General features: G+C 44.1%; 1 protein-coding gene across 1 annotated transcript in view; it reads right to left on the bottom strand.

The window, feature by feature from the left end:
• Positions 1–25,500, bottom strand: part of DHRSX (dehydrogenase/reductase X-linked) — a gene marked incomplete at its 5' end in the record, with an annotated part of 175,201 nt that overhangs the window by 135,496 nt on the left and 14,205 nt on the right. The window contains one exon of the mRNA XM_084279597.1: positions 1,178–1,285. Coding sequence (XP_084135723.1) covers positions 1,178–1,285 — 108 coding nt within the window. The remainder of the gene's footprint in view (positions 1–1,177; positions 1,286–25,500) is intronic.

Genomic DNA, 25,500 nt, shown 5'->3' with positions numbered 1-25,500 from the left:
TGTTTGCGTTTTTGCAGACTGTTGGGTTTGACACATCTATTAAAACATGCATGAGTAAGGGGTATCCACATTACACCTTTACGATTCCAGGGCAACTCCACTACATGGCTACTGTGCTCCTGTTTGCTGTTTGGTGTGCTTGTGGGTTTTGGGTTTTTTTTTTCTCAAAAGATGTGCATGAAAAACCTGAGAGAGAGAGACCACATTCTGTATAAAAGCTAAATAAAATGGCATCACTGCCTTATCAGTGTATTATGAGATACCAACCTTCAGTGACCTTGTGGTGTGAAAGTTGTGGTGCTTTGGGTAAAAATCTAGTGAAATAAATATGAAGGGAGCAAAATGAAGCATTTTAAACATAAGCATTCATGGTGTTACATACTGATTCAGTAGATGTATTAGTACATATATACAGTACAGAAAGCTTTAGAAAATAGGGGGAAAAAATCTCACCAATACTGCCTGTAGTAGGGAGGAGAAATTCTGCACTAGGGATGTTTTTGGAGTTCCTACAGAAACTCACCTATCCTAACTTCAGATGTCTAAAATACATCTCGATCTAACAGTCACCTTATAAACTCTTTATTATCAGTGGAGTGAAACAGGCAACTCCAGAAGGTGAGTTTCCCAGCCCACCCCAGACTGACATGAATGAATCTCTCGGAGTATTTACCTTCTTGTCTTGCCTACAAAGGCCACCTACAGTAACAAAGAAGTAAATATGCAATTTTTACATGGCTGAAACTATGAGGGCTTCTTCTGCCCTTCTAACACAGATCACCCCCCACCACACACTGGAATATTCCTGCAAGGAATTTGCTTTCCTGTTTATGAACATGTACACCCTGAAGTTGAAGCATAGCCCATCCTCAGTAAAAGGATAATAAAACATTTTTGAAATACCTATATTTTTAAGTCTTTCCCATGACCTTATTCTTTACTTCTTACATAAGGTGTCCAAGCCTTCCAAGTTTTGCATTAAAAAAATCCAAATTTACTTTTCTTCAAAATCTCACAAAGCAAAGCACAAGCCATAGTTTACTCATGCTAATTGCCAGCCAAACCCTCCCCTCTTCTTCCTTCCCCTGTCATATACTTACTAGCACTGGAATGAAAATACTCCTTAAGAAAAATACTTTCTGTTACAAAAAATATATTAAGAAAATAATGACTTTACCTATAATAACATGCATGCCAAGTCTTGCCAAATGCTTCACAGTTTGGTACCCAATTCCTTTAGCACCTCCAGTCACTATAGCAACCTTTCCATTTTGTGTAGGGAAAACTATATGAAGAAAAAGAAATAAGGTGAGGTTAGTTCACAATAGTAACACGATTACGAAGATGTGTATGGAAGAGGTGTACACTTAACAAACCACTCCAGCCCAATCAGTACACAATCTCAGAAGCAAGCGGAATAGAAATAAAACCTTTAGAGCATCCACCATCATCTACTGAACTATCCACACTAGACTGAAGCTGGCAACACAAAAGCCAAACACACAGTTCAGAAAGTTTCTCATTTCTGTTCACATACATTTTGTAATCTTGTAGCAATCTGCCCTTTAAATTTTTCACCTTAACTCCATTACAGAGTGAGGTGACAGCTGTTACCGGCCAGCTCAGGAGTGGTTTACTCCATGAGCACAGGGTGGGAAAATTCAAGTGGCAGCATGATGTCCCACAAACATCTTGAATGGCGAAGGACAGTAAGATGGGGGAGATGGCTACGAGCACAAAGATGACGCATCTTGAGGGCAGGAGCCAGCCAACCTGACTTACCTGTGTAATAGAGCTCTCCCTGTTGAAAATCACAGGGCCCTGGCCCCCAAAGGAAGGAGGGGGTAATTTTTTGCATACAACCCCCCCCCCGCACTTTTGCCATTCACCCCAATGCTCTCCCACAGAAGCCTCTGCCCCAACAAGCACTCATTAACCCAGGGCAATGCAGGTAGGGAACACCCCCAAAGCCCTCTGCCAGGACTGCTTAGACTGACAGCCTATGTCTCCCAAGTCACCAGGCAGCCCTTCAACTGCACACCGAGCCAAAAAGTGGCTGAGATGGCCCCCGTGGCATGGCCACTCTCTTGCCCATGAGCTCTCACACCTGCCATAGGCTGCCCAACGCATCCCCCCACAAGACGTTGAAAGCCCTCCAGCCAAAGCAGAGCAAAGGTGTTTTAAGCTAACTGCTTGGGGGAAGCGTGAATTAGGTCAAATATCAAATATTTTGATTTTTTGATGAGGTGGCGAATCTTTCACACAAAGCACCGTGTGGATTTCAGGCGACGGAGGTGAACTTCTGTTTGCTTTTCAGAAGCAGCTGCTGGGTATTTGCGCAGGGAAAACGGCCCTGAGTATTTCGTTTTGCCACGGTGCACTGTCTGTAGGCAATGTTTCAGACAACAAATGTTAAAATGATGCCGACTCTCATCTATCAAAGGACATTCCTTTTTGATTTCTAGGTCTTTAGGTTATTGCTTTGTTGTACAGCACAAGCTCATCTTTTATATGGTTCTGAAACACAGAACTAGTACTGATACAAGCTGCTTTCTTCACAGCAACTGCTGAAAGGACCAAGTTTTTCACCTTTTCTGAAATACATAGTTCTTTCCAGCACAATTCAATATGAATTTCTGTTCTCTTCATGTAATGACGTGATTCTTCCCATCCACACAGAGTGAGAATTGTTTGCAAGTATTTGAAAATTAATTTCCATTACAGTAACAGCCATGTGTGTAGGTGCCATAAATTACAATAAACTTGTGCCAAGAGCTTTCCTAAAGGAGTTCAGTTTAGCTACAAGCAATCCACAAAAAAAAATTCTCATAACAAACTCTAAGTAAAATTTCCGTATGTTTTTCAATAGTTAAGCCTAGAAATTAAAGCTAGACCTGACACTTGGGACACTAAATACTTGGGTAAATTGTCCACTCAGGGTAGTAGTTTTTAATTGCTTTTTACTTATTACCAGACTCAGTCTTTTCAGATTATGTTTTCCTGGTCTGTTCCCTGTCAATGAAATAGAAAAAAAAAAAAGCTTTTTAAAAAAAGTTTTTGCAGTTTTTGAAAATGCAGACAAGAAATAAAGATTTTTAAAGAGGAAGAAAAATAAATGTTCTTAGTGTGAAAGGAGTCATTGTCACTTCTACGTGAACAGCTCTTGTGCCTCAGCATGACCGGATACACTGGAAATTTGGCAAGGACATAAAATCTCAATTCCTTTTAGCCATGAGGTGCAAAAATCCCTGCCTGAATCATTTGTGCCTGTAAAAATGGGAACCAGTATGTGCCCACTGTTCAATATTTTAGAGCACATGAAAACATGAACACAACACCTTTGTACTAAAGGTGTGCTGAGAGGAGACAGGTCTCTTAACTAGGAACAGGGAAAAACTCTTTGCAAGATGGCAGACAAATCAAAAATAAATGGCTGCTTGAGCTTCTGTTAGCTCAAAAAGTTCAGGACTCTGAATGATGAACTATTGGAAAGCAAACCCTCCTTTGTTCAGTCGAGTCCACACTACAAGAGCCATTCTGACGCCTGTCCTGAGGGCTCAAACAGCTTTACATCCCCACAGGCCATGCTGGCATCGCCTTGGTGGAACAGCAGGAAGGGATGGTTCTGGCCACCATAGTTACATATGTGAATTTTGCATCTGGCAACTGCAAATGTACTTGTAAAGAAAATGTCACCTAGAAGGCAGAAACGTGAGCCGAAGTCCACTACGTAATTTTCTTTAAAAGTGTAGTTAATCCAGTCATAAACTACATTGAAACAGACGGACAGACTCCACCACAGGGATGTATTCAGTGAGACCCTATATTAGCGCTTTAAACCAGGCCTGTTTGCAGCAGCTTGCTCCAGAGAGCTAAGAAAGCACCCAGGCAGGGAGAAATGAGGGCTGCACACACGTGGATAAATGGTCAGTGATTGGTTTATTTACAGCAGGTACAGTATACAGCTTCCACAGGGCATGGTGTTGAGTAGACATAACACTGCGTGTCACATCTCAGTATATGTGAGCAGGGGGACACCAAAAGAAAACAAAACAACCCTGCAAAATACCCCCCTCAATTCTTAATTTTGATTTTTATTAGCCATGCAGAAAATGGGTACTATTTCCAGCAATACAGATACCTTAATGTAAAACGAATCTCCACGAAAATGAGACACCACTCGCTTTAACATCGGTAAAAGTGGTCAAGACCAAACCCTGGCAGCGTGTGTAAGCTGGTGGCCACTCCAGTGGCCAGAGTTTATTGGTGCCCTACTCCTAAGAACAACTGCACTGTCAGGCAGAGTTGGCCAAACACCCACCTTTTCAGTGTAAAAGCACTTCTTCCATGATGAAACCACCATCAAATCTTCAAAGCAGACCTGACCTGGTTTTCCAGCAGATTCTGGTTTATTTTGTGTGAGAGGTTGAGCAGAGCATGGCTGCAGGCTGAGACCCCCCCCAGGGCAGGAGGCAGTGGAGACCCACCAGCTTTGCCATGCAGGGCAGGTTCCTTCTGGCACTTCTTGAACCTTATTTAAAAGATCCCAGCTCTCTCTCTCTGCTTCTGGTGAGCGGGTAGATACCGATCTCAATTACAGAGCTGTAACGCCAGTGATCTCACCATGGGACATGAGAACCGTACAGTCCCAGTGCTAATGAAATCCCCTGACCAAGCACTAGCTGTTAATTTCCCTTTGTGTTCAAAGAAACCAGCCTCTGGTCCGTAAGTGCAGCTTTATCAAGCCAAAGTCTGAGAGATGCTTCTCCCAGGCTGCAGGTTCTGCCTGCATCCCAACATAGTCAGAAGAAATAAGCCTGTCTATTTTGCAAGGGGATTAAGCTAAAGCAGAAAAATAAAGCAGATTTATTCTGTAATAAATATGTCCAGATATGAAGCTATTTTAACATAGTTGTTGTCCCTGTAAATATATTTCTTCTTAATCTGCAATAACTTCCATGTACTGAGATATCCTCACACAATGTTGGTATTATGAAGAATTTAAGGCAATTCTGTATTTTTTTTAAATACTGATGTTCAAAGGACTCTTAAAAAATCTGTCAAGATGTCTCTGCAACTGACAAGACCACAGAGAAATAAAACAGACCACTGACCCATATCAATGACCACTTCTGTATCAACGAGCAGTTCCTGACGGCAAAATCGTAACTCTGGGGTAGGGATGAGGTTAGTTGAAGTAGTCATATCAAAACAGAGGTATTAAACTTTCTTCTTTGCAGAAATTGACTGTGTTAACACTGACAGTGCAACCCCCAGAAAAAGAACTCCCCTTAATAGCTGCTTGCTTTGGTATTCTCTCATCTTTAAAACACTGCCTGTTAGAGGCCAAAAAAAAAAAAGAAGAGTATTAAAAGTTTATTAAAAGCAAATTGCATTTTTAGAAGGTTCTCCTACCCTGTTAATCCAGCATCTGCACTGTGGGACATTATGAGTCATGTGGACATTAAAACATATTTATATAAATCTCTTCCTTAAACCCTCTTTTTAAGATGGTGAAGACCAAAGGCAGAAATTAGATTGTCTGAATCAGTCTCCAGCCTTTATCAGGCAAGAAAGATGAGTACTGCTCAGATGCTGAAGGCATCTGAAGAGCTGGTCAGAGGGGTCAGCCGAGAGGCACCATGCCAGGACCTGCCTGCCCCTCCTGAACCAGGACTTCACGTGGTCTTTGTGCTAAGAAGACCCCTGCAGACAAATCCTAACAGTTTTTGGGTTTTTTCTCCTTCCTTCCTCCTATAACCAAATAATTTACATGCAAATATAAAGCCTGAAGGTAACTGGCAGAACCACAGATGGAAAAAAGAAAGAAGCCACAATGAATATTTAGTTTGATGACAGAATAACAAGTGCCAAATTTGGAGCTGTTCCTGTATAGCAACACCAAGTGAAAAAAAAAAGAGGGCAAACTGTAATTGTCAGTCTTCACCTACCGCCACAGGACAAGGCACTATCAAGTTTTTCTAGCTGTCTACAGAAACCATACAGTTCAGCCTACCACTGAATTATTGAGTAGCTTTTCCTAGCCCAAAGTATTCCAGCTCTTACTCCCCGATTTACACTGTGGCAGTGCTGAGATTATAGCCATTAAGGTCCCTTTCAAAGCAGATGTAGAAAAGTAACTCCTTTGCTACTCCAAGAGGAAATCAGTAGACCACCAAGGAATCCACGCAGCTTGCAGCAGCAGCCTTTTGTTTCAGTCTTACATCCCCGTGACCTTCTGTCTTAGCAGAAACCAAGTAAACAGGGTCCAGGCTCAAAAAGTGAGTCCAGGACTACCCTAAACAGAGCATAATCTCTGATACTCAAGTTCTGAGGAACAATCCAGACAATCTTTCTTTTTTTTTTCTTTTTTTTTTCCCCTTAGTACAACATCAGCTTTCACCAGCAGAAAAGCTGCAGGTCCTGAGCCTGTGCAGATGATCTTTCAGATGCAAATGCTCTTCCCAAATTTGCACACCAAACTCTTTTCTGCCTCTGCTGCTTCCTATCGCTTTCCTAAGGAACATCAATATGCAATCAAGATTGAAGGCTTTTAAGGCTGGAAACCGGGTAGGTGGCAACCAGCCTGACTAGTCCTTCTCTGCAAAGGTATCCTGCTGGTTTCAGCAGCTGCAAGCCATCAGACCTTCCACTGATGATCAACTGGCATGCACGCATGCAGATCCATCGGCACATGACCCACATGTCCAACGAACCTCAAATCGATGAACACATTGTGTAAGGGTGATTTATTTGCCAAGGGAGAGCATCCATTTCCCAGTAATAACTGGAATTTTGCACCAGCTAGGCGACAAGCCTCCTGGCTTTTGTCTTTACTTCTGCAGAAGTGAAAGGTGGGAATCACGAGGAAACTGAGGTGCTGGAGACAGGCTGGCCCTGAAGTTACTCATGGGAAGGGAAAGTGTTGAAGAACCAGAACAGCAGGAGAAACCAAACCATGGAAATGTGTCCCTTACCCTACAAACGTGTAGTATCTCAAGGTGCTATTAATGGAACAGCAGCAGCCAGATGGCTGTAAGAATTTCAGCAGCCAGGGGAAGTACTAATTTAAGAAGCCTCCCACATAGCCACCAATAGGGAAGATGGATTGTTAACAACTGCTCGTAAAACCACAGCAAAACCCCTGGCATCCATAAAGATGAAGCTTCTTGTGAACCATTGCACAGGGTGCACACAGGTCCTAAAGCACTGTGCCAACAAACCAACAACCAAAAACTCGAACTCTGCCAATGTTGGAAATTCATAGACGCTCCATCCCCTGTATTTCAGGCTGAGGTATCCAACGCAGGCACGTGTGCAGCCCATGACCTGTGAAGAAAACATTCTCCCAAAACTGCAGAGCTCCTGCACGCACATGGCATGGGCAGTCACTGGACCAGTGGCAGTGAGGGATGCCAGGACTGCCTGGGAACCCAACCAGTGTTGTAACCCAATCCAAGGCTCCACAAGCCCAGCAAGCCAGACAAACGGCCAACATGTAGCAAGGCAGCAAATGAGGATAGTAGGCCGCTACACCAGCTAGAAAAACAGTGTGCTCACCCAGCCAAGGAGTAAACGTGTATCCTTGTCCCTTCACAACTTCATCAACGAGGGAACAAGTGATACTCTTCAGAGTTAGCAGCGAACATCTGCTAAGCCAGACTAATGAATTAGTTTTTAACTGCCAGTGAAAGCAACCAAAAAACCCCACAAATTTAAGCCTGACGTGAAGTTATAGCTTTTTCTTTATTTTTTTTTAGCTTTTTCACAAGCATGCCAGCTTGCTTATCGGGATGAAGTGATAACATTTGCAGGCAAGATGACAAGCATATCACAAAAGCCGGAAGAAGTTCCCAAAATTGATTCCAGGCCTTTTCCCCCAATAGCTCATTTAACACATGTGAAAGCGATGCTACAAAGGGCTAATAACAATAGCTCCTCCTCCCTCCACTTATTAGAAAATATGCAATATCAATTGGTGCCATAGTAAGGTGAGTGCTATGATGCCAGCATTAAGGGATTCAAATAAATATTTTTTTTTATATCTATAAAGAAAAATGATACACTAAATAAGGCAACTTTTCAGGGCAACAGCTTTTGGCATTCAAAAATTCAAGTCCCATGATAAGAGATCTCTCTAGCAACAATGGGAAGGGGGGTTGGAAAGCTACACTAAAAATTTAATTTGCATTACACACCTATCTGCATTTCTTCTGGTGATTCTTGGAAAGACAGGAGAAATGCAGATCAAGGGAGATGTGTGTGTGGAAAGCAGGGTGTGGAAGGGGAAGGAGAAGGGAGTGTTAGACTCTCAAAGACCCAGGAGAAAGTTTTTTGGTCAAGGCAATTTTTGAATGCTTCAACCAACCCCCTTATCCTTCCCTTCACCTTCCCCACTACTTCCAAATATTTAGCTGAAAGAGACATATCCCGTTTAATATACCTGAATCATAAAACTCTGCATGATGGTACTGCTTTAAGGACAAAAAAAAAGGTCTAGCAAGGAGACCTGCATAGAGAGCTTGGCTTCCTGCTACTTACAAATAAAACCACGGCTTGGTGAGAGGAAGATGGTGTAACTGACTGTGACCACAGCCACTGCCAGAGTCACCCAAAAATATCTCCTCTGCACTCGCACACGTACCTTTATTGCCCTGCTTCCTAGAGCGTATGACTGGAGCGTTTGCAAGTGAAGAAGTTCTGCCTGGTTACGAGCGCCAAGGGAACCTGCATTTTCACACATCTTTTGACCAGAGCCTGAGCGTTTCTGGTTTATTTGTCAAATAGGATCCCCAGTAATATTGATCCTGGACATTGTGATGCTGCTAGACTTGTCAGAGGGACTGCACAGAGTAAAAAGATAATTGCAGTTTTCAAAAACAATATAGATGGTAATTTTCTGAACTGATTTAAGCTGTCTCCGGCTGTGAAGAACATTTTCCTCCAATAAACCCTACGCAGACCTTCTGCATCAGGCTCACTGATTCACATGAAAAAAAGCTGAATGTTTCCTCCCCGAGAAGGAAGAGGTAAGGAATGCAGAAAACCAAACAGGATGGTTAATCTGGGATGTTTACTTGCCATTTCTGAACTGGGTTTCTCTAAGACAATGGGAAACAAGGCTGCATTGGAAAACAGTTTGATGAAGCATATATCTGATCTTTTTACAATACAAGTTCAGGCTGATTTTGACTGAGAGATACTAGGAAATTTGATCTCAACAAATGTGGAGCTGCCCTAAGGTAAAAAAAAAGCAAAAGCAGAAGGGAGGGCGCAGTTCCCGAGTCCTAAATCTTACTTCTGGCCATATTTGCCATTCACGGGTACTTTGTTCCTTTAGCCAAAACTCATCTAAAGATAAGAGATTTGAATCTAATTTTTTATGAGTGCCAAACAGATAGATTGAACACACCATTATACAAATCAGACAGTTGGGAAATAGCACAGTGCACTATGAAAATCTGCTAAAAATTCATCAGGAATCTAGGTTTGCCCACAGTTCGCTCTGAGAGTGAAGTTCCCAACTAAACGTGTATATAGGAATAGGAGAGATCTTGAACCCTGGAAGGGGATGGGGGGTGGAGGGGAGAGGGGAAGAGATGGAAAAGTTGCCTTAGATCTGCAAGTATAAATTATAGTAGTGAAATTACGACTGCGAGTTCCAGGTAGTCATCGAGCAATTTCTGCCATCAGGCACTTGCCCTTATCTTAAAAACCCTTGCTATGCCTGACTCGAGCCACTTTCTTTTCTTCTGGAGAAGCGAAAAAGTCTCAAGTAACAAAGCTATTTCAGACAAAGGCTGCCAATTCATATCGACAAACTTGTGCAAGAGTATTTGGCACGAGACCACGCGCCGGCCTTACACCACACAGGGCGCATTTTGCCCCGCTACGCAACCATTACTGTCCCAGGGACAGACGCCAACTGGGGACTCGGCTGGGGCCGTGAGACGCCGCCTTCGCTCAGAAGAGGAGGGAGGGCTCTGGTGCCCTACAGCGTGACACAAGAGGCACGGGGGACACCACCGTGCTCTAGCTGGGGTAGCAGCTGAAGGGCACGGGGCTAATTCAGCTCAGCCGAGGTGATTGGTGAGTGAGCCCTCCCAAAAAAAGGCCCTTCACAACAGTGTAACGTGGTGTTTTGCGAAATACGGGCGCGACGGTGGTCGCAATAGCGTGAAGCAATCCCAGTAATTCCTTACAGGATGCTGGGCAGCCACAGCCTGCATGTGAAAGATTACTGGATTTGTTAAAAATGCCAGGAGAAGCAGCTCAACAGCAGCTCCGAGAAGAAAGTAACCGTTCCCTACATATGCAGATATTTAAAGGATCCATTTACCCATATCATTTCTTACATGGGAAAATACTATCACAAGAATGGAAAAGGACATATTTCCATCTGTCAAGTATTCTCTGCCCTGCTTATCTTTCATTCCTTTTATATATTTACCTATTAATTCTTACTCTGGCTTTCGTCTCTTTCACTCCAGTCACACTAAAGATAGGGAAGTTATATACAGGTGTATCTTTAAATCAAGAAAAAGCATCTGGTTATCTTTTGAACAGATTTACTGATACTTACTCCCATACTCCCTCCCTCTGGGTGAATGTAACTGTGCAATACCTCGGGCAATGTCATTTTATGTAAAACTTCCCAGTGCTCTTCAAGTCATGTCATCTTGTAATTACGTTTGGGTTTTTTTTTTTTCCTGTTGTGAAATAAGAGATGAAAAAGAGGAGCTCATCTCAGGAGATTTAAATAGGGGTAATGGAAATAGTTCTGCATAGTCTAGTATCTGTAGAATGAATTTTCCCATCCTGCAAAAGTTAGAGACATTAGAAATGTGGTTTTTTTCATTCTGCATCAGAAACCAGAGATTGTCCTGGCTCAAAGATTTTACAACAGCTAACAGGCTGATGCAGCTCCATCTCAGAATGGTTTATCGAATCATGGAATCACAGGCTGGTTTGGGTTGGAAAGGGCCTCAAAGACCACCTAGTTGCAGCCACTCTGCTGTGGGCAGAGAGAGTTCCTTGGTGTGTAAGAAACCATGTCAAGCCCTTGGTTTTAGTCATACCCTGAGCGTAGAAAAAAGTCTTTCCAGTGTAACTCCCAATCTAATAGCAGAAAGCTCCAGTTTCACCAACATTTGCCATTTAAAGATATTATTCCCTCCTGCAAAAGTCCCCAATAAACGTAATATTTATCAACATCATGCCCACAAATCTAGTGATCAGTTTGTAAGAGGGCATAAATAGAAAATGAAGCAAAATGTAAGCACTGTCAGAAAACTGCTTCTCTCAGAGAGACACATCCCAGCTATCTCAAAAAACTTGGTAGCTACCTGCATAAAATGCGACACAGAATTCCTAAGGTTTTAAAATTTCATGTCTAACTACCAAAAGTTAGCATTTAGGTTATAGTTTTGAGCTAAAAAAAAAAAAACAGGGTGATGACAGTGAGCTTGAAATGTTAAATAAAAAAAAAGAATCAGCAAAGAATGACATGGCTGTTACTCCATTACCAACTCAGTAAATGTCATAACTGGCTGCAGTGCAGAAACCTCACTTCAGAAGACTGCAAAAGTTGGGCTTGTTGTTTCACAACAAAGAGACATCAGGAAATAGCAAACAAACAAACAACCACCCCAAACAAACAAACAAAACCCCACCAAGACCCAATACTCTTGATTTAATCCTAAATAATGTAGAAATCAGCCGCACCAGGCAAGCCCTCGCACCTTGCACAGAAGAGAAGTTCTGTCATAAACCTTCAAGTCTGGAGAATAATTACAGAGCCCAAATCTCAGAAAATGCTGAGACTCAGATACTCATCAGCACTTTCATGTGCAGAAACTGAAGCAAAGTCCAATCTACTTATGGTCAAACTGGAAATCCAAACCAAAACCAAAATACTGCTACCTGCTTCTTAGCATCTCACCACAAGAATGATAAAGCCAACAGAAACCAACTTACACGTGGCACTATGATCTAAACTTTTCAAAAGACAAAATATTTTATTTTCAATTTGCAAAAGAGTATTGACAATGTTATCACGTCCCTTGGCAGTACACGATGCTGCATCACAACCCCAACATCACCTTTACAGCTTCTACTTTTACCGCTTGTAAATTCCAACACCTCTTTCTTTGGGCATACACTATTAAAAGATTGAATTAATCATTCCATTGCTTCTTGCTCTGAGAGAAGGTGGAGTGGTACAGCTGGGCAACCAATACAGCAGAAAAGTCTATTATTTGAGTATTTCCTTACTATATAAGATTCTGGGGTGGAAGGGAGGAAGAAAAAGTTGGCAGAATCATTAAGAATAGTTTCAACTGCCTCTTCCCATAGACAGAGAAAGTAATTTCCATATCCCAATCAAGCTTAAGAGCACCCAGCTGAAGGTCACATTCAGATCTGCCTCTTGCAGCCAACAAAATGCTCTGCTGCCACTTAAAACAGTCCCCTTGGCCTCCCATGGCTTCAGAACGACAGTATTTCCATCACACGTAAATAAGTAAGCAGAAGTCACGAGTTGGTATACAAAACTCAAAATGTAATTGAAAGTTTCTGGAGTGCTTCACTTCAGAAAACTGTGCAATCACTTGTGAACTGAAGTGCTTGTCATCATGTACAGAGCTCCAGTAATTAGAATCAGGAAGAGGGGTACAGGGTGCTTACAGATTATTGGGAAAAATCTAGTTAACAGGAAGCATAGCACATAAACCAATCGGTGCTTAAAGCAACCCTGAGATACCTGCAATTAATTAAAATACAAAATGTTAAGAAGCACATTTCCATATTATTAAAATCTTCAGAAGCGACTAATGATCAGAAGCCATTACAGCATCGACATTAATGTGAGATAACCCTCAGGTGTTAGTAGTTTAATAAAAAAGATGGAAAATAGCCTCAACATCCCTTCCTCTCCCTCTCTGCCCTACTTCCACATCCCTCCAACCAGCCCCTGGCTAATACATTTATTTCTTCAGCTAGCTGGCGCCTGCTGATGAGCCCAGACAGTGACAGAGGCCTTCTGCAGACCATCACTCATACTGGTGCCCATCTGCTGCTCAGTGTATCCACCCAGAGCAGCAGCTCTGAGGAAAGCAAGGCTCACCTTGGTTGCTCGGGACAAGAGCGTGTCAAGGTGGGCAGATGCTCGTGGAGCTGCACAGCCCTGCAGAGCGCTGCCCGGCGTGGGGCGATGCCCGAGCTTGGTAACCTGGCTGCCTGGGACTCTGAGCTGCTCAACCCTCCATTGCCAATGTGCCACCTCCCAGGGCCACCACCAGCTTCCTGAAGCACAAATTTGTGATCGGAGATACTTTTGTGTGAGGTGTTTTTTTAATTTTTTTTTTTATTTATTTAAAGAGAGCTCTTCCCACAGCTGGGAACCTTACTGAAGCACTCCCAGCCTCTGGACAGAGCTATTTTTCTGTACACAAAACTGCCTAAAAATCAATTCTAACCAGGACTGAGAAAGTAGAAAGGGCACACACACACGTTTTGTCTTCAAGACAGCTACAACATTTGCTTTCCAAAGACAGAATTTTATTCAATTTTCTCTTCGACAACGGGAGCGGGTCAGGGTTTTCAAATGGACTGTGAAAGTCTGAGTACAGAAAGGCCTCAACTGTATTATATATAATTTCCTAATTCTCTCATGGCAGCCCTTTTCTAGAAAAGGCCTCGTTTCTCTTCAGACTCCTCTTTGTTAACACATGCCAGAGTCATCTCCATACTCACACATTTCCTTTCAATTTTCATCTTTCTTGTTCCTCATAAAATATGTGCCAAATTTTTCACCAGGCAGATAGCTGCTTTGCAAGAGGGACAGATAATTGTTCTGAAAGAATTCTTTTTTTTTTTAAATTAGCCTTTTTTATTCCTCAGTGAAAAAAACATTTTTTTTTCTTTTATTTTCAATGAAATTTTATAGGCCATTAATCTAATGCAGATTCGCAGGACTCGGGGAATTAGTTAACTTAAAAGAGCAGCCAGTGTGCACACTCTGTAATTGCTCTCCATCAAAATTGTCAAAGATTTTTAATATGCAGAGTTACTGCACAGATTAAAAGCTCTCAAAGTATGTCTCTGTATAAGAGGCCATCGTTCCACAGTGTCATTATCTGCTATTAATATTTCAATTAGAGAGTATCACACGCTCCTCTGAAGAAACACAACTGCTCACAAAACGAGTCCCATTATTGATAATGCTCCAGGAGTAAGACACAAACAGCCTATTTTTTTGCCCCCCCCCCCCCCCCCCTCAATTCATTACCTCCTATAAATAGCTTTCCAAATTTTTTGAGGGAAAAAGCTGATTTTATACAGCAACGTGCCCCTTTGCTGACCAGTGCTTCCCAGCCACCCCACTCCTAAGAAGAGAGGTGAAGGCTGCAGGGCAATTCTGCGTGGCCAGTCTGCAATCTCACTCCTCAACTGCCCGATCTCAGCAGCCACTGAAACAGGATGACACATCACAGTGCTCACTGCCAGCCCTTCTGCTTTGGCAGGGGGGTTGGACCTGATGATCTCTCAAGGTCCCTTCCAATCTCTACGATTCTGAGATTCTGTGATTCTAAGGACATCTAACAGGAATATCAGAACTTCTCGGGCATTGGCACAAGCACAAACAGGTTACACGCCTGCTCTCTGCTCCACCTGGCCAGAAGATCCAGCTCAAATTGCGTGGCCCTGCAACAGCCCATTTGGTGTGAAACACTCTTTCAGGGCATGTTGCCTTTTTCTGTTTGGGTTTTTTTTGTTTGGTTGGTTTTTTTTTTCAGAAAAAGACACTTTGTTTGTTATAGTAGAACAGTAGACTCTTTAAGTTTGGAAAAGACCACTAAGAACATCAAATCCAACCGTGAGTCCAACACCACTATGTCAACTAAACCATTTCCTAGAGTGTCACGTCTACTAGCGTTTTGAACGACTCCACCTCCCTGGACAGCCTATTCCAATGCCTGACTACTCTTTTGGTGAAGAATTTCTTTCTAATATCAAATCTAAACCTCACCTGGCACAACTTGAGACCTGTCCCATTGCTAGTTACTTGGGAAAAAAAGAAGAGGACAACCCTCTTTTCAGATAGTTGTAGAGAGCAATCAGGTCTCCCCTCAGCTTCCTTTCCTCCTGGCTAAACAAGCCCAGTTCCCTCAGCCGCTCCTCATAACTCTTGTGCTTCAGACCCTTCACCAGCTTCGCTGTCCTTCTCTGGACACAATCCAGCACCTTGATGTCCTTCTTGTTGTGAGGGGCCCAAAACTGAACACAGCACTCGAGGTGCAGCCTCACCAGTGCTGAGTAGAGGCAGGATGATCACCTACCTGCTCCTGCTGGCCACACCATTTCTGATACAAGCCAGAATGCTGTTGGCCTTCTTGGTCACCTGGGCACACTGCTGGCTCATGTTCAGCTGGCTGTCAACCAACATCCCCAGGTCCCTCTCTGCTGGGCAGCTTCCCAGCCACTTCTCCTGAAGCCTGTAGTGCTGCTGGGTTTCTTGTGACCAAAGCACAGGACCCAGCACTCGGCTTTGTTAAACGTTATACAGTTGCCCTCAGTCCATCGATCCAGTCTGTCCAAATCCTGCTTGCAAGGCCCTCCTACCCTTGAGTAGATGGACACTCTCACTCAGTTTGGTGTCATCTGCAAACTTACTGAAGGCCCACACAATCCCAGGTCATATCACAAGTTATCACAGGTCTTACAGTCCCATTTTTCTCATGCCAAGCTGATCATCAACTTCCAGTGCAGCTGATATACCTGGAGCTACCTCTCAAAGGACAGACCTTACCAAGCTGATGGACGGTAGTTACCAATCTACAGCCCTCATATTGCACCTCACATTAAACAGCAAAACGTTGCACCTATATTTAACTTCTGTATGATGCGAAGTAATTCAAATTATTTGGAAAAAAAGCTCTTCTTTGGTTTTGTTGTCTTGCTTTTTTGTTGGGTTTTCTTTTCTTTATTGAGAGGTATAATGGAACTTAGGAATTTAAGCATATCAGGAGGGGGGGAAAAGACTGAGGAATACCAGCCTGAGAGCTTGCACTGGCTCGCTCAGCAGCTCTCCACTGTTTCCAGTATTTCTCTCTACAGCATCTTCTCCAAACACCCAAGACCTGTGTTGCAAACATACACCTTACATGGTGCGCTGCCTTCTTGGTGATTTGAAAGATGTGATTCTAAAATGCAGTTGCTGTTCCTGACTCCAGCCTCACATCTCCATCAGACCTCCATAGCATAAGGTCTGAACAGGCAGACCGATGACCCTCGGTCCCTGGAGGGGGGCGCTGCTTTGCCACGAGTTAGGACCTCTCAGAAGAAATCAGCAGGGATAGAGAGTGCAAAAGGCATGCAGCTCTTTGCAGGGATAGCAAAGCGAGACCCTCCTGTCTCTGCAAGCTGTACCAGAAGCTATTAGAATCCTCATATCAACATTTATTTTATTGCATTCAAAATTTTGCAGCTTTCCATACAGAAAATCCGACAGCACTGAGTGTCTACACCACCTTCAATTTGGCCACAGTACCCCCTCCTTCCCAAGCTACGCTGCAGCATCTGGCTAACATGTCTGTGCCTTGTGCAGCTCACAGCCCATGCTGCTGCACCAGCAAAAGCCCAAGCTCTCCTCCAGACACAGCTACTGGTATTCCTTATTTTGGCTGGAGAAGTGGAAACACACCACTCCCCTGAACAAGCTGTTTTTCTGCAAGTGTGTCTCTGCTAATGTACGTGGTGCCTTTACATGAGGGAGCGCTTTGCCCAGCACAGTAGGACTCCAGTATCCACCTCATGCTGGCAAAGCCAGCAGGTTCAACCTGGGGAAGACAAGTGTTTGGCTAAATAAGCAGCAGGTAGCTGAAAGCAGGGCAGACAGGAGTGATGTCAATACACAGAGGGACACCCAGAACAACTCACCAGGATCACACCAACTATGCTCCTGTGATGGCAGCAGCACGTCTCCAGGGAGTGTGGGCCTTTTGCCAGCCTTGCGTTCCCCCAGCCCTTTCGCAGCTGCACACGCAGGCAGAAGAGTGAAGTCTCACCATCTCCCCCCTCCACACCACCACCAGCCAAGCCAGAGGAGCACACTGCAAAGTCCTGTTGACACAAACCCCAACGCATGTGCAAGCAGCAGGTGAACCTGCAGAGATGCTGCTGGAGGAAGGACTGTGCTGGCCATGAGCTGCCCTTTGAAGCCACCATGGTGGGTCCCACCGCTCCCAGCCTCGGTCCCTGTCACCACAGCCCTCAGTGAAAGCCCGTGACGGCTGTCAGCTGTCCTGCTCTTGCAAAGATGACTTTGTCCATTACAGCAGAGGGTAGCAGCTTAGAAGAATGTGAACTGAATGTGAACTGGACCTCATCACTGAACACCAATTATCTTCCATATCCTTATAGGGGTATGTATATGCTTTTCTTTTAAGGAAGTAAAAGAATTCTCTGAAAATCAGATTAGAAGACTGGAAAAAAGCCATGGTTTTCACCTGTATCTCCCCTGAACATCTTATGGCTGGTTTTACTGAGTAAATATTGAGAACGTAAGATTTTTTTAAAATCCTTTAAAAATGGAGGTGGAAGAGATGGACAGAAGATACACTACGCTTAACAGAAAAAAAATCCCAATAAAGGCCATTAAATTAGCACATACACAAGTAAGACCATCTGCTCCAATCATATAACCCTAATGGCCATGCTCAAGCTGACATCCAGGCTACAACACTGCCCACATATTTTGTTATTTCACACTCATTTCCCCGTACCTTCAGATGTCCCTTTCCTCCCTGTAGCTCCAGATGATTAGAACCAAACGACTTTAAAAGATCAACCACAAAAAATGAACCCATGAGAAACCACAGGAGGAAATAAGGTATGTGCCTACAACCAAGTGCCAAGAAATCTGCTAGCACCTACCCCGCACTACTGATGGCAGCATCTGCAGCTCCTGAGACTTGCTTCTGACTCGAATTAGTTGCTCTTTAAATATCTGTACCGCATAATTAGGAAGTACAGCATCATCCAGAGAACACGGATTTTGCATTTCTTGACCTTTTTCCCACTAATTTTCAGCAGACTATTTAATGTTAAAATCACACAGCGTGCAATGCAGCGACTCTGGTTATGAATGCACAAGTGAGACTGGCATATAGGTGGTGGCATTAATTAGCACGAAAGCACTCCAGCAGGCAGATTAGAGGATATCTGTATTCACACCGGACGGCTTTATTCATTAACATGACATTATTTGCTAAAACATGCCCAAGAAACCCTAGTGTATCTGCCATGAGAAGGATTTTGCAGCACAAACGTTTCATTTCCAGTTATCCAGGTTGTACCCAGTGGCCGAAAAGCCAGTGCCCACTGCTCTGCAGGGACTCCCTTCGCTCGGATACACTCGGTAAAAAAAAATTACAAACTCTTCACTGCATCAGTCCTGGCTTGCAAAACTGTAGGGACAGGGATGGTTTATGTGTATTTAGAAAGCTGCTTTCATTCAGTGCAATATGCAGGTTGTTGCATCCTTTATAAGCTATCTGCAGTGGTGTCACTGAACCACTTTTAAAGAACAAGGTCTGATGCCAACCCAGCTGTAATTTCCTTAGCCAAGACAGCTTGAGAGGTTTGTTAAAATTCCGTCACTCAGAACTATCTGTTCCTGTTTTAATAAGAACCTGCCTAGGGCAGAGAGCATCTTTGGGGTTGGACTTGTAAAGCGCTTGGCGCACGGGCCCGAGTATCGGTTTTTTTGGTACAAATTGCTAACAGGGAGCATCACCCGCCTCCCACTGCAGCACACCGTGTCCGGGCACCCGGAGGTGGCAATCAAACCCTTGCCTGCAGCGTTCCATTTAGACACACCGTAGCAGATTAAAAACTTAATCCCAAATTCATTGAACACCCATAAGGCTCATTAACTTCAATCCCTTGGTTTGTGCATGTGAGAAGCGCCGGCGTGAGATCCGGGGTCAGGAGGTGACCAAGCTTTGCTTGACTGCTGTGACTCTGTTTTCTCACGCCAGCGAAACCAACTTCCCAGGGGACAACTCAGCGCAGAGCTTATAGGAGATGAGTGTTTCCTCATAGAGTTGGTGAGTGTTTAGTTCTATCACCATGTTGCCAATGTGTCAACAAGAAAAAATGATAATTAAAGAAAAAAAAAAAAAGGCTTGAACTGTTCCCTGGAGGAGCTCCTTCAGAAACAACTTCAGTGCATTTTTGAGGTCCAACTTTCCTTTCCCCCCCTCCGCCCCCTCCAGGGTAATTTAAACTATTGAGCAACTTTAGCAAGTGTGGTTAGACATTCCCTCAGACAGCAAAATGTGCATGTCTCAGAAAGCACACTGCAGCAGAGAACAGCCACACTAGGAAAAGCAGAAGCGCATCGGAGCCAAGCCCTCTCGCTCAGCCTTACACAACTCGGAGTGTGTTTGGGTAGCGTGGGGGGGGGGGTGTAGTTTTCTTGCCCAATGAACTTCCCATGAAGCACCAAATCTCTCCTAGCAAAGCACAGATACAGTGAAAGGAAAGCAAACATCATCATTTTATTACAAAACCACGCCACTTACTTTTTTTTCTTAAAAGCAACCCTGACTGGAGGCAAAACACCACTGCTTTTCTGGTCATTTGCTTCAGGAATGGGAGCTGTCAGTTTATTTTGTTTTAAAACTTGCTGTCGATATCCCCATTTAAACCTCGCTAGATCCCACCACATCTGCAGCACTAAGGCAGTCACTCGTATGTTATGACAAAGCCACAAACCCAAAACCACTGTGTCTGTAGTGACATCTGTTAATTTTGAAACTGCGAGGATGGGAAGCTTGAAGCGGCCACGCTACCGTGTCCGAAAGCACGTCCCTGGCTCCCTCACTGCCCAAATCTTGAACCTTGTCTTGTCTGCAAGGCAAGGCAAAACCCACATAATCTTACCAACACAGATACCAGAAAACATTTCACAAGACCGTAAGCTTTACCATAAATGAGCTGAATCAAGAATTACACGTCAGTGCCCATGTGTAACTTCAACACCTACCCCAGCACCGAGTGAGGCAGCCCCAGGTTAAAGCGCCCGTGGCACAACGGTATTTGCCTGGTCTGAGCAAACTGACACAGAATGACTCTACTACAAAAAACACCTCTAACAATAACGTCACGGGCTCCAGAGCTACTTCCTCCTGCCTTCTGGCCGGGCAACACTTTACAGGGCTGCTGCAGAGCTTGAATCGAAGCCAAGTCAGATTTCGGATTGTGCAGCTTGTCCTGTGCAGGTGGTCTCACAGTGAAGTCTGCAGGAGGTCCTGCGTGGCTAAAGACCCCCACCCACCCATCTGCCTTAGCAGTAAAGCTCTACCTTCCCCAGATGAATTTCTACCACCTCTGGTCACTTCAACAGGAGTGTGACTGAGCGGAATTCGGTTAAACAACTCTTTTTTATGATGTGAAGGAACAATTACATTTCATAGCTCGTTTTCTTAGTTGCAGCATCTCTCATGCTAACCCAGCTTGCTGTCACCCACACGAGCAAACCCTACTCCAAACAGGCCCCCCCAAAAGAAAAAAAGCAGAGGCATAAGTAACTGCAGAAGTTCCTAATTGCACAACCAGCCTGTGCTTGGGGGGGGGGGGGAGGGGGAGGGAGGGGGGACGCGGGGGAAGTACCATGTTTCTTGGTACAGTGCTGACCTGAAAGCAAAGGCCACGCACATATCCTCTGCGAGACACTGTCTGCTCATCTTCAGACCCAAATGCCCTACTGGCACTAACACAGTCCATTGCCTGGCTCTGAAACCCACCCAGCAGTTCTTCAGCCACACGAGCATGAAGCAGGCACTCAACCTTTCACCTGTAGCACTGCAACCATTTGTCTTCTTTCCTTTCTTCTACATCAACAAGGAGTAGTAGTTCATGTTTGTCAAGGAAGGAAAGATCTTCCTTCCTTTACAAACGTGAAATGATTATCCACATCTGCTGAATGTGGTCCTTCCTTCTTTAACAAATGTGAAATGCTTACTCACATCTGTTGAAACTGTTGATTTTCTGCTAGTTAAGGCTAAATCTCCTAAACTGGCACATCCTCCCAAGCAGAATAATGACAAAATAAAAGGCAGCTGTTTTTTCATTTGTAGACTCACTGAAATACCACAAGTCCAGTTCCATAGCGCTCCCTGTGATGCAGGCAACCAGGCAGAAAATGCCATGCTTAAACGTTTTACCCTCAGAATTTTACCTAAAAAAATGCTATTATTTACATTTCACACTCTCCCCCATTTTGGTAAAGCACATTTACAATTGCCTCCCTGATAATGAAGACTTCCAGCTTAGGAGTTGTTGGGGAAAATACTTCTCTTGCTTCTGAAGCACACCCACATTTGGGTCCGAGAGTGTTTGAATAGCTCACTCTAACCAGAATGGATACTAGGTATAATCACATCTGAAGCACAAGGGAAGACAAAAAGAAAGAAAACTCATATTTTGTATTTAAAAATGCATTGCATACACAGCCCACCTCAAAACACCATTATTTAAAGAGAGACACTTGCGATACCAGCATTTCTAGCAGTTCTGAAGGCAGAGCATGCAAAATGGAGCGCTGGAAACCTGTCTTTGGATGCCTAACTCAAGATGTTAGTGCAGAGAGCCTGAAGGCTCCTTTTTAGGCCACATTTCTTATCATTCTAATCTTAGCCTAAAAATAAATATAAAATGAATGAATCAGCTTGTGGTCTTGGTGTGTGCAAACTTCCCTACCACCCAGCAGGGTTACCTTCTGCATGATCTTCTCAGGGCGGTCAACCAGTCCAGGGAAGATGCAGGAGCAGGGGAAAAGCCCTGGCCCATCCGCCTTCCTTCAGGCACACGCAGCCCAGAAAGCAACCCCAGCAACAGAAAAACACAGGAGAAACACTCCTTGGGAATCTCTTTTCCCTCTGCAGTGTACCACAGCTTTCCTGGAAAAAGGGCAGAAGTGCAGCCAAGAGATCGACGTCGCAGGCTGAGCTGAGCCCCTCGCTGCAGGAGTTGTTTACCAGTCCTTGTGTACAACCATCAAGTTTAGAGGTGTGTGTGTGGATCCCACCTCTGGGTTAAAAGAAAAATGAAGATTATCTACCATCAGCAACTAATACCCATTGCCAAAAAAAGGCACAAAAAGCCTATGCAGTGCTTTTAACAACTGGCAAATAGTTTCTTAACACTATCTGCAAGCTGATCTCTCCAAAAAAGAACTGAGGGATCTTTGCAAACATCAGCAGAAGTGATGAAGGGGAGGTGGGGTGGAGCCCGATGGGCATGAAACAGGCAGTTATTCTGTTTGCAAGACTTCAGAAGCACTAGGTTCAGGATAGTGCTTTAAGCTCACCCGGGAATCGCATCACACCTTCAGACACAACACGGGGAAGGTTGCTCTTTTCTCACCTCATTTCTCCAGCCAGGCACACCGAAATCTATCCCCGAGTAGCAGTGCCAGTCTCACAGTGGGGCAAACTAAGCATCATCCTCTACCTCCAGCTCAGGCAAACCAAATCCAGCGCAGGTGAATTTCTGCTTACTTTCTCGAAAGCACACAGGTAACACTCCCCTGTTCTTACACCTCAAATAGAAGAGGTGCACAGATCTCACTGTGAAGATCAGTGCTAATGTGCGTAATACCTGCACAGGAAATAAAACAGACCTTAAAATTAGGGACTGGAAGCTATCCATCTCACATGGGGAAGGTTCCCCTCATCCTCAGGAGCGGCTCTTTCTCACCATGCCGCTCGCTCCCTTGGGATCTGCCAGATTTACGCTCAGTGGCAAGTTCTTAGATTGCCTGTGAACGAGTGGCTGTGGTAGATCAGAGACTCCGCGCCAAAACATCACTCAGACACAGCCGCTTCAGCCCAGGCTCCCGCATGCCAGAGGGCAGGTTACAGTGAGGGCTTGTTCTTCCCTTCTCCTCCGCTCTCCCACTACCGTAAACTCCTCCCTGGCCACTTGGTATTTTTGAAGCTAACAGAGCTCGCCACCAGCTGCACGGATACACCAAGAAATGTGCAAAGCGCTTGTTTTACACAGTTCTGAAATGCCAGACTATGGTAAGCTTAGTCATTTTGGTACTTCTCAGTGCTTTCAGGATTTCAGGCAGGAATTGCAGACTCCTGTTAGGATTTCGGCATTCATTCCTAGATGGACCCCACTCCTCATCAACGAAGCGATGGAGTTTTCCAGGTTTGTTATTAAATTCCTTCTGATCATCCAAGCTCTCCTTCTGTGCTTGAGAAACTTACATATGGTGCCAAATCGCTGACTGCACCCCAGAGCACAACCCCCCAGAACCGTGCAATGTTCCCAAAAGCACTTCATTTTTCTCACACACGCCTCAGAAAACCAGGCTCATTTGAGAAGAGAAAAGTTTCACTTGGAGCACAGCGTGCACGACACAGGACGGGATGTTTTTGGCATGAGCCTTCCTGCTGCTGACTTGACATCCTCCTTGTTACAACCCTAAACTGCTATCACTGTAAACGTCACTGATGACTCACAGGAAAATAAGCACAAAAATAAAGGAAAAAAGGGAGAATGAAACCGCTTCAGTCACGGTGTCTATAAAGACGGAGTGATACAGGGGCACAAACTGTCTCAAATTTAAAAGCAAAACAGCATCCATCCACAAAAGAAAAGATGAACTCCTCATTCCTGACTGCAAGCATTTGGGGACAACAACAACATATTCAGAAAATCATATGTGACCAAAGAAAGTGCTTTTTTAAAAATAACCTTATTCCACATGGTTTGGGGAGTCACTGTTAAACACGACACCACGCAAATACAGACAAACAGAGCCATACTTTCAGTGCACTAAGGAGACCAAAGGGATGAATTTGCTACAGGCGTATCTAGATAAATTATTACACCATTACAAACATTTACAGGTGCGTTTCAGTTAGTCTTCTTGCTAAGAGCATTAGGTGAAGACAGCCTTCCTTACTACATTTCTTTAAAATGCAAGTATCCCCCCCGTCTCTGCTACACCTAAAACCAGCAGCACTACCCTGCTGCTTCTGACAGCTGAATGTGTCCGCACCTCCGGTCACAGCATTCATACCAGTCAAACCACCATAAATGGTTTTTATCAAAGTATCTATCAAATGAGAACTACAGCCTTGCCCTCTATAGAAAATCTTCATTCGAACGCCATGGAACACCCTTCTCTCTCTCAGCACTGAACACGTAACAGCTTGAATGATCACAGAATTCCCCAGGCAGGGCTTCAGCCCACAGCACGAACCAGCACCACGTCAAGGTATTTACCTTAAAGCTCCGAACACCCAGAGCAACAGATCCCGTTTCTACCCCGACACGAGATACAGACACCACGGCTTATGGTGCCTTTGACTGCGAGTGTATTTTCCTCACTGTGCTGAGCCCGATCCCCCAGCACCTTTCCCTTTATGTAGGGGGTTTTAGTCCACCCGAGCGACGTGTACATCGCTCCAGGGGTGAGGAGGGAGGAATCGCCGGCTCTGCCTTTCTGCAGCACGGCACAGGCACTGAGCCCCACTGCACTGGAGTAAGGACCTAGTGTAAACTCACTGCAACACCAAGTTTGCCCAGTCTCAAAGAACAGTTTCTCTGTAAGAGAAGAAAAACACGCCGGGGAGCAGGACTTCTCCTCCCTGCTGCTCCCACCCGGTGCTCTGCCCAGGAGAGAGGAGACAGGACAGAGGAGCGTTAAGGCCGATAAACGTGGGATTTTGCACATTGAAGTCGCTGGAAACCAGCACAGGTGTGCAACAGGTAATATAGTCTCTTCAACATCCCTGATCCATCTGACCACCACTTCAAAGCACTGCAGATGACAGCATCATTTTTATGAACACTGACCTTCTCCTTTTTTCCCTGGCAGCAAGGGAAATCAATAGCACCCTGCGTGGAAATGTCAATAGAAATGCTCAAAAATCACAGTATTAACATTTCAGCATCTCGGGGACTCTCATTTGAAAACAGTTTCTGCAACAGCCTTTGCATTTTAAAAAAACTACAGATCAAATATTGTCACTCAAAAAATTTTCTGAACACAAAGTAAGCCGACAGGTAGTGTTTTGGGGTTTTTTTAATAGCAAACTCAATTCCCCTGTGGCACTTTGACTCAACTGCAGGGCACTGAAAATGACCGTGGCAGGAGAAAAAAAAAATCTACTTTATTTTTATTGTTCAACCTAAAGGAAAAGCTTTTGTACATGAAAATGACAGAATTATACAGCAATAGTGGGGATGTTTTCAAATTCCAGTTTAAATAATATAAACTCATTAGACTTGCTTTACTATGTGCTTTTAAGGCAGATGTAGAATTGCAGTGTATCCTTAAGTCCTCTCTACACCACTAAATAATGCTACTAAAAAAGCAAAACCAATTTCTGTAATTTCCCTACATCCCCTAAAAATAAAATGCATCTTGAATTTAGAGGAAGCTTAGTAATTTGGAAGAAATACAGTGACACAGTC

Source organism: Gallinula chloropus (genome assembly GCF_964237585.1).
Source record: "Gallinula chloropus genome assembly, chromosome: 1".
Lineage (NCBI taxonomy): Eukaryota > Metazoa > Chordata > Aves > Gruiformes > Rallidae > Gallinula > Gallinula chloropus.
This window is presented reverse-complemented; position numbering and strand designations above follow the sequence as displayed.